This window comes from Dromiciops gliroides, chromosome 2 (genome assembly GCF_019393635.1).
Source record: "Dromiciops gliroides isolate mDroGli1 chromosome 2, mDroGli1.pri, whole genome shotgun sequence".
Lineage (NCBI taxonomy): Eukaryota > Metazoa > Chordata > Mammalia > Microbiotheria > Microbiotheriidae > Dromiciops > Dromiciops gliroides.
This window is the reverse complement of record NC_057862.1, coordinates 602433866-602442829: the sequence shown is the minus strand read 5'-3', so window position 1 is coordinate 602442829 and position 8964 is coordinate 602433866. Positions and strand designations below refer to the sequence as shown.

General features: G+C 39.0%; 1 protein-coding gene across 1 annotated transcript in view; it reads right to left on the bottom strand.

The window, feature by feature from the left end:
• Positions 1-534: 534 nt before the first annotated feature.
• LHCGR (luteinizing hormone/choriogonadotropin receptor) overlaps positions 535-8964 on the bottom strand; it is an 85567-nt gene continuing 77137 nt past the window's right edge. The window contains exons 10-11 of the mRNA XM_043988152.1: positions 3903-3983; positions 535-1687 (exon numbers count right to left, since the gene is read on the bottom strand). Of these exons, the coding sequence (XP_043844087.1) occupies positions 535-1687; positions 3903-3983 (1234 nt within the window). The remainder of the gene's footprint in view (positions 1688-3902; positions 3984-8964) is intronic.

Sequence of the window (8964 nt, the reverse complement as noted above, 5' to 3'; positions counted from 1 at the left end):
GTTCTAGATGTCTAGGTCAGCTCTATGAGTCTTAAGAACAAGTAAGACAGGAATAGGGACTGGACCTGTAATTTCAATAGTATAGAGATCTCTCAGGTGAGAAAATTCCCTTCACCAATGCAGGTTGTCAGCCTTTTAGTCTTAGAAACCCATCCATTGCATTGAGAGGTTAAAAGATTTGCCCAGGCTGACACAGCCGAAGTATATCAGAGGAGAGACTTGAGCCCAGGTTTTCCTGGCTTTAGAACCAGCTCTTTATCCAACCCATCCATTGCATTGAGAGGTTAAAAGATTTGCCCAGGCTGACACAGCCGAAGTATATCAGAGGAGAGACTTGAGCCCAGGTTTTCCTGGCTTTAGAACCAGCTCTTTATCCAGTACTCCACATGACCACTCTTACGAGCAAATGATTATACAAAACAGATATTTTGTGTAAACATCACTGATCGCTAACAAGTAAAATTGTAGAAGCATACTTTAATTTCAGTAGTAGTAATACAGCTGTAATCCTACAGTGCTACAGTTACATTATAGCTAGCATCCTTTGCTACAAGTCTCTTCCAAGACTGTGGTATACTGGCATTTGAAAGTGGACAACTTCATTGTGTTTTGAGGGGCCTTATTTGCTCCATGGGAGCCATTTTTGCAGTTGGAGGTATAAGCTGAAAAATTCTCCATTCTATAAAGTTCTGCTCGGTTTTTACAGTAGCCAAACTTGCTGAGTAAGAGAAAAAAATCCCTTCGGAAGGCCTTTGTGAAAATTGCATACAGAAATGGATTTGCACAGGAGTTAACTGGATAAAATAACACCAGTAAAATTTTGGAGTTGGTCACTGTGATGAGGGGTGCTTTGAATGCAGCTGAGATGGCAAAAAATGAGATAGGTGCCATGCAGGTGAAATCAGTGAATATTAGTATTGCCATTTTCTTGGCGATCTTTGTATCCTTGTTGGCTGCTACAAGCTCTGGATTCTGGACTGCAAAGTAAATTTTAATATAACAAGCACAAATGATGATGAAGGCAGCCACATTGATTACCAAGATGATCAATATGTATGCTTGGGAGAGAGTGGTCTCAATATCCATGGGGAGACAAATGCTGACCTTCATGTAATTGCTAATACCTACAAGGGGCAACACAGCAAATATCGTGGAAAATAGCCAGCCTCCAAGCATAATCAGCACTGCATGTCTCAGTTGTAGCTTTCGGTCTAGCTGCATGGCATATGTAATGGTGTGCCACCTTTCTAGAGTGATTACAGTGAGTGTGTAGACAGAAAGTTCACTCGCAAAAACAGTGAAAAAACCAGCGGCACTGCAACCACTTCCTGTTTGCCAATCGATGGCGTGGTTATGGTATTGACCTTTGGTTTTAGAATCAACTGAGGCAATAAGCAGCAGATAGAGCCCCATGCAAAAATCTGCAAAGGAGAGATTGCACATGAGAAAGCGGGGTACTGTCATTTTATAATGACTGGTCAGCAGAACAAAGAGGACAGTGAAGTTTCCCATGATTGCTAGGAGATTTATCAGCCAAATCAGGACTCGAAGGAAGTCATAGCCCATGATATCTTCACAAGGATTAAAGGCATCTGGTTCAGGAGCACATCGAAGTATTTTAGGTGAGCAGAAGCCATAGTCATAATCCCAGACACTTAGTTCACTCTCCGCAAAGATGGCAGAATAGCTGTAAGAAGAATATCTTAATTGGTTGTAAACTGAAGAAATTTTCTTTCATTCTGACTACAAAAAATGAATTATCTTTAGTATTGTTTTTTTTTAAGCCAAAGAAACAAAAGGAAGTAAAACCACAACAAACCCTAGTCTAACATTTATTTGTTAAATTATCTCAGAACTCTGAATTGATGTAGGAGTTCTTTAAGAAAGAAATAAAACACCATTTAGACTTTTTTTTTATAGATTGTGCACATTGATGCGAAGACTTAATGAAGCTGTTTACAGAGGATGATTTTCTTTGGAAAACAAATTTAGAGACACAATATATGCTTGCTAAACTTGAAAGAATCCTTTCTTGGCATTTTCTTAGCTATTTATCTCATTTATTTGCCAGCCAAACTACTATCAAGCTGTTATTCTATAGTAGAGTACAAGCCTCTTTGCAAAGCTTACATTGAAAAATTTGCAACAACTCCTGGTAGACTTGTCTTCCTTTAAGATTTTATTCTTGAACCAAAAAGAGCATAGTATTTAGAAGTAGGGTCAATGATAGATTGGGAGATTTAATAGGCCTAGGGTTTGAGGGAAGGGGTAAGGCCATGGATGATGGTGAGGGATAAGTAAAAGGCATGGTGAAGAGTGTGTCCCAAGTAAAGGAAGACCATGAAAATGATTCCATTGCCTGAGGGAAAAAAGATGGCTCTAACTCTGAAGGAGTTGCTAGAACACTCAGAGTTTGGGCAAGATTGTAATACTATGATATACAAAAGCCCAATAAATATTCCTTTTGCTGGGGAGGGATAGATTATTATTAAAATAGTAGGGGCTATAGAAGCTCATATTATCCTGTCAGGATCCTTGCAAATATTTTAAATTAGGGTTGATCATTTATACTTTTCTTCTTTCCCCTGCCCCAACCCAATAACCTGTCTTATGAAATAAGAAAATGATAGGAGGAAAAAAGTCTTAAGAACTGGGCCTTCAAAGAAGTGTTTGATGTGAATAATAATATAGAGAGCAGTTTAGAAAACATATGTTAACACATGAGAAAAGGAAGATGCTCACCAAAGGGATACTACTCTCTAAGTGCAGTTATGGAGATGAAAATAACTTGACATAGGAATCTTTGCCTCTTTATTAACTGTGTGTGATATATCAGTTCCCATCTCATTTCAATTTTAATAAGTTTCCTGCCTTTAAAGATGTGAGACAAGGATAAAAAGAGAGAGAAGGAAATTAATGATATGGAAGAACAAATAGTAATTATCTTGGGGGCACTTGGTTTTGCATGGAATAGTCATTCTGAACCTCAGGAAATGTAAGGATAGAGCAACAATGATTATTTTCCTGAGGCAGTAACATCTATATTTGAAGGTAAGTTTGTTAGAATCGTTCAGATGTCCATAGGACAGATGTTGTTACAGCATAGTATAGGTGAGGTTGGAGGATATAGATCGATAAAGGGCATACTTTATTAAAGTATGGGTGTCTTGCCATGTAAATTGAAGATGTTACTTCCATATACAAATACCCCTTCTCCCTAAATATCTTTATATATAGCTCTTATTCACTCATTTTGATCCACATTCTCACTGCTAACAGTGACTCTTGGGAGGGGCCTTTGGTGAATGGGGAAATTTGGTTTTGCTCTCATCGTGAAATAATGCAGGGAAAACATTTTTTGTTTCTTCTGCTTGTTTTCCTCTGCTTCAAAACATTAAGACCCCAGGTTTAGGCACTGAGATAACTTTACACTAAGGAAGTTGGTGATTTAGCTAGCCCAAATCCCTATTCAGAAAGATGCATCCAGGGTGCTTGTATTGATGACAGTCTAGAATACATCAAAACCAACTTGTAGGTTATCTATTCTATACACCAAGTAGAGAAAGGTCTCTCCTGAGTCAAATCACCACAAATAAAGCTGTCATCTGGCTATTAGGTTTGAATGAATTCATTAATTTTAAAAATCATATGTAACTAAGCAATATGTTAGACACAATTGTTGGACAAAATGTGCCATTTTTTGAATGTCTCGTCTAGCCAAAAGAGGTGTCAGTTAATAAAACAGGTGACACTTGAAAGGAGGAATTCCTGTTTTACAGCTATTAAAACATTCTTTGCAACATTCTTCCCCTCCAAGATTGATCTGATATTTAAAAAACCCCTTTGTATTGAAAATAATGAAGTACATTCAGAATTGTATTTCTTTGCATGCAAATACTTACAATGTTTCATTATTTGGTTTCCTTGCTGTGCTTTCACATTGTTTGGAAAAGTTTTCAAAAATGAAAAGTGAAATATTCTGGCTAAAATAGAAGAAAAAAGGAGTTAAGCTTTTGGTCTTTAAGTGAAATCTGATCATGTCTATTTATGCTTTGTTCCTCCAAATTTTTTACCTATTACACCAGCATCTATGTTCTGCACCATTGTCCTAACTGAAGTGCTTCCTAGTGGGAGACTAAAGGCTTCTGAATTGTCATTATAGTGTTCTCAGCTTAGATAAAACACTTCTGAATGCCAAGTATTTTGTGTGGGCTCTAGAGAGAAAAAATCTTATATTTGTCACAATGAAGCATGGCTCTCTCAATGCTCATTAAAAGCTTCCTTTAGTAGTATATTAAGGCTTGCTGTTCACCACTACCCTCTCTACTTTGTTTGGCCTTGGTAAGTAGGTAACCAGTAAAAGTTCATGGCTTTGAATCACATCTTGAGGTCTGTTTTGCAAAAACTGAACAAAAGTTGAGGATTTTGGACCTTACATTCTAGTTTGGATATCATGCTTTTATATTCATGGATTGAAATGTTTTCATCCCATCCCTCCATCTCCCAAGTACCTAAATGGATTAGCCAGTGAGCACCTGAAAAAATAGCAAGAACATAAAAGAATATCAGCATTTGCACACCTAAGAACAAGCTAGGGCTAAGTACAAAGGGCAAATGGATTAAGAAAAAGAGCAAAGAGGATAGGAAGATGTGAGAATATCAGTATTTCCTGAGAGAAGTATGAGACTTTTACATCTTTTTCAGCCATGTTGACTAGACCCTCTTGTAGAAAAGTGGGAAGGTGGGTTATGTGTCAGAGTTAGGGATGGATTATTCTTTATAATACTATGGGTGGGTGCCTTTCCATGTCTACTTGTAAGATTACACTTCATAGATGCAGAATCACAAAATATTAGCATTGAAAGAGACTTTAAAAATCATCTAATCCAACTGTCTCATGGACGGGGACACTGAAACCCAGAGAAAAAAGGAATGAAATTAACTCCAAATATCTAATGTTTCCTCTGTGCCAAATACTGTGCTAAGCATTGGGGATACAAATACAAAAGCAAAAACAATTTCTCAAGGAGCTCATATTTAAACAGAGTGGGGAGAGGTGGAGAGGGACAACATATTGGGGAGTATATTATACCAATGATGAGTAAGGTCATAGGGGAAAAGACTGACACATTCCATCCAGGAATGTTGATTTGAGTTGATTTGATCATGGTTCTTGGTTCCAGAACTGTAGTGGGGGTGGGGGTGGAGCAGTAATTGGATTGGCTAAAAGGCTGTGGAGAAGGCTACCTACCTAAAGGAGGGAATGATGTATAGTAGGATGGAGGCTTTTGTGATATAGAATTTTGGGAGAGTAGTCACCAACCAGGAGATTGGAGTTCCAGGGAAGAAGTTTCTCTAGAGCACTGTGGGTAATGAAGAACTTGCTGATGAGGCTATGGAGGAGGTACTCCAAACGGCGCCCCCCAACCCCCATGCTGTATTATGCAGGTATTTGTGTTCTCGGGAGGCAGATCTGCTGTTGAGAGGAAAGGTGAATGTTCTTGGCTTTCAGATGCTATCACTTGGCACCACCCTCTTTATCTTCATGAAAACCTTAATAAAAGATCCCAAGGGGCCTTTCAGACCATCTGCTCAATACAGCTGTATGTTATCTTCTAGTACATTGCAGCTGTAGGTCAGGGTTGTGACACCAAGTTCCACAAACATTCCCTTGGCATCCAACTTCAGCCCTTTAATGCCCAGCAGCATCTAAAGTTTGCTGCTTCAGGAAGAGAGAGTCAGCTTCAGCTTGGAATCCTAAAGAATCTTTCAGGTTGAAGCTATTTCCTTCTCAGTCTGACACTCACAGTAACAATAGCTGGCATTTGTGCAGTGCTTTGAATTTTGCAAAGGGTTGTGCGTATATTATCTCATTTCATCTTCACAACAACCCCAGGAAGTAGGTCTGTTATTCTTATCTGCATTTTACACATGTGGAAACTAAGGCATAGCAAGGGTAAGTGACTTGTACAGGGTCACATAGCCAATAAGCGTCTGAGGCAGGTGTTGGGCTCAGGTCTATGCTGCCTCCCAGCACCACCCAGCTGCTTCTAAGGAAACTCTTGGTGATTTGTATCACATTAACCTATTTCTCCCAGAGGGGGCTTTCCATCCCCTTCAAATGGAACCAAAAGCTCCTAAACTGAATTTTGGGCCTTGTTGCTCTCAGAAGGTTTGTTCTGTCCCTTCCATGGCAGTATAGTCTCGGAAGTGGAAGATCATGGGAATCGTCATCATCAAAAAACCATTTTAAAGTATCTGTCTAATCAAATATGGGCCTGGGCCAAGCATTGTCTGCTTTTCTCTCAGCTCCGTAAGGGGAAAGGTTCTAGCTTACATTTTATTTGTGTTGCCAGTACAAAAAACTCTTCAAACCTGTCTCCTATACATCCAGCTTTTCCTTGAAGTCCTCAGGTGAGGGGGAATGCATGACCCCCTAAGGCAGCCCACTCCACCTTTGAATAAGTATGCTTATTAGGAAGTTCTCCCTCATATCAAACATGAGTTGTCCTCTTTGTACCTTCCACACATTGCTACTTGTTTTGCCAATAGGAAATATTTTTAAAGCACTTAATGCAGTGCCTGGCACAAAGTAGGCACTAAATAAATGTTCCTTTCTAGAACCCAGAAGAACAAATCTAATCCTTCTTTCACATGACATCACTTCATACATTTGACTATAGCATTATAATCTCCAGTTGCAGCATTCTCATTTTCTTCAACTAATCCTCATGGCTCTAGGACTCTTCATTGTACTGGTTGCCCTCCTCTACTCTTATTTTATTTTTTTTTTTGTGGGGCAATGAGGGTTAAGTGACTTGCCCAGGGTCATACAGCTAGTAAATGTCAAGTGTCTGACGCTGGATTTCAACTCAGGTCCTCCTGAATCCAGGGTTGGTGCTTTATCTACTGCGCCACCTAGCTGCCCTCTTCTACTCTTATTAAGGAGGGCAGCTAGGTGGTCCAGTGGATAGAGTGCTAGGCCTGGAGTCAGAAAGACTCATTTTCTCGAGTTCAAATCTGGCCACAGATACTTAGTAGCTATGTGACCCTGGGCAAGTCCCTTTACCCTGTTAGTTCCTCCCTCATCGGTAAAATGAGCTGGAGAAGGAAACGGCAAACTCTTCTAGTATCTCTGCCAAGAAAACCTCAAATGGGGTTGCAAAAAGTCATATGTAACTGATTTCAGTTACTGAACAATAACAACAAACATTCTTTTTGTTGTTGTTGTGTGTGTGTGTGTGGTGGTTTTTTTTTTTTTTGGTGAGGCAATTGGGCTTAAGTGACTTGCCCAGGGTCACACAGCTAGTAAGTATTAAGTGTCTGAGGCTGGATTTGAACTCAGGTCCTCCTGACTTCAGGGCCGGTGCTCTATCCACTGTACCACCTAGCTGCTCCTACAACAATCATTCTTATTAATATCCTTTCTAAAATGTGACACTCAAAACTGAATATAATCTGATTTGATCTGACCAGGACACAGCATAGTAGCACTATCATCTATCTAGTCCTGTGCACTGTGCCTCTTAATTCTAAAAAAAAATTGCATTCATTTTCTATGTTGTTGAGGTTGCAATCAACCAATCTAACCCCTTCTTTCTTCCCTTCCTTGAATCTAGATCATTTTTCAATAAATTACTATTTAAATGCCCTTTCTTCATCTGATAATTGTTAGTCCAAAAACATTTATTAAATACTTATCACGTACTAGGCACTGTACTAAACACTGGGGATACAAAGAAAGGCAAAAGTCAGCCCCTGCCCTCAAGGAGCTCATAGTCTAATGGCCAGACATCGTGCAAACAGCCATATACAAACAAGCGATTGGTAACACAAACTTGTGAAATTGCTGTTTTGAACTAAGTATGAGACTTGCCATTTAAACCTACTAAATCATTTGCTTTGGCCCATTGTTCAATTCAGTTCAGATGTTTTAGAATCTTTTCCTGCCATCTAATGTATTGGGGATCCCTCCTAGGTTTGCATCATCAGATCATTGATAGCAGTATGAAATAGCCCAGAGTCAAACACAGAGTCTAGAGACATCCCACTGGAGACCTCTTTCCAAGTTGATATGGAACTTACTCTATCCAAATTTTCAACCACCTCCTATTTCACACAATTATATAATACACACACACACACACACACACACACACACACACACACACACACACCACACACCTCTCTCCAACTTTCTAAAGGAGAGTTCAATAGATTCTTAAATGTTTCACTAGGTAGGTAGACTTTATTTGCAGCATCACTTCAATTTACCAGTTTAATAACCTTGTCAAAAAAGGAAAGGAAGTTCTCTTATGGGTGAAGCCATGCTGGCTCTTTGCTACTATCAATTCCTTTTCTATATAACCCTCTTTTTAATACTATGTTCTAGATCCTGCCAGGAATCAAAGTCATTCTCAATGGCCTATACTTTGCAGGCTCCATTTTTTTCTCCCTTCCTTCTTTTCTTAATCAAGAAAATATCTTCCCTTCTCCAATCCCATTAGCCTTTCTCATTCTCCACCATCTTTCCAAGAACACTGACATTGCCTCATTAATCAGTCTTTACCAGATGGTTCCATAAGTGGGATATAGTTTATCTGGGCTAGGCAACTTGAACCTGTCAAAGGCAGCTAGGTGCTCTCAGTGTCTCCATAATTATCTTCACTATAAATTGTATATTAGTCATTTTTTGTTGAGTTCTTTTTAGTACAGAGATCTTTCTTGGCAAAACATATAGAAGCAAAATGAGAATTGACCAGCTTTGTCTTTTGTCTGCATTAAATTATTTTTGCCCTTTCCAATGGTCCTCTCCCTTCTCTGATTTTCCCCTTTCCCTTAATGTAGCTAAAATTTTTTTCTGACCTATTTATATAATCTGAATGATGATCCCATGTGTCCATTTGTCTCTATGGAGATGACTCCTAAATCCATATAACTATTTCTAATTTCTCTAGTTCCAGT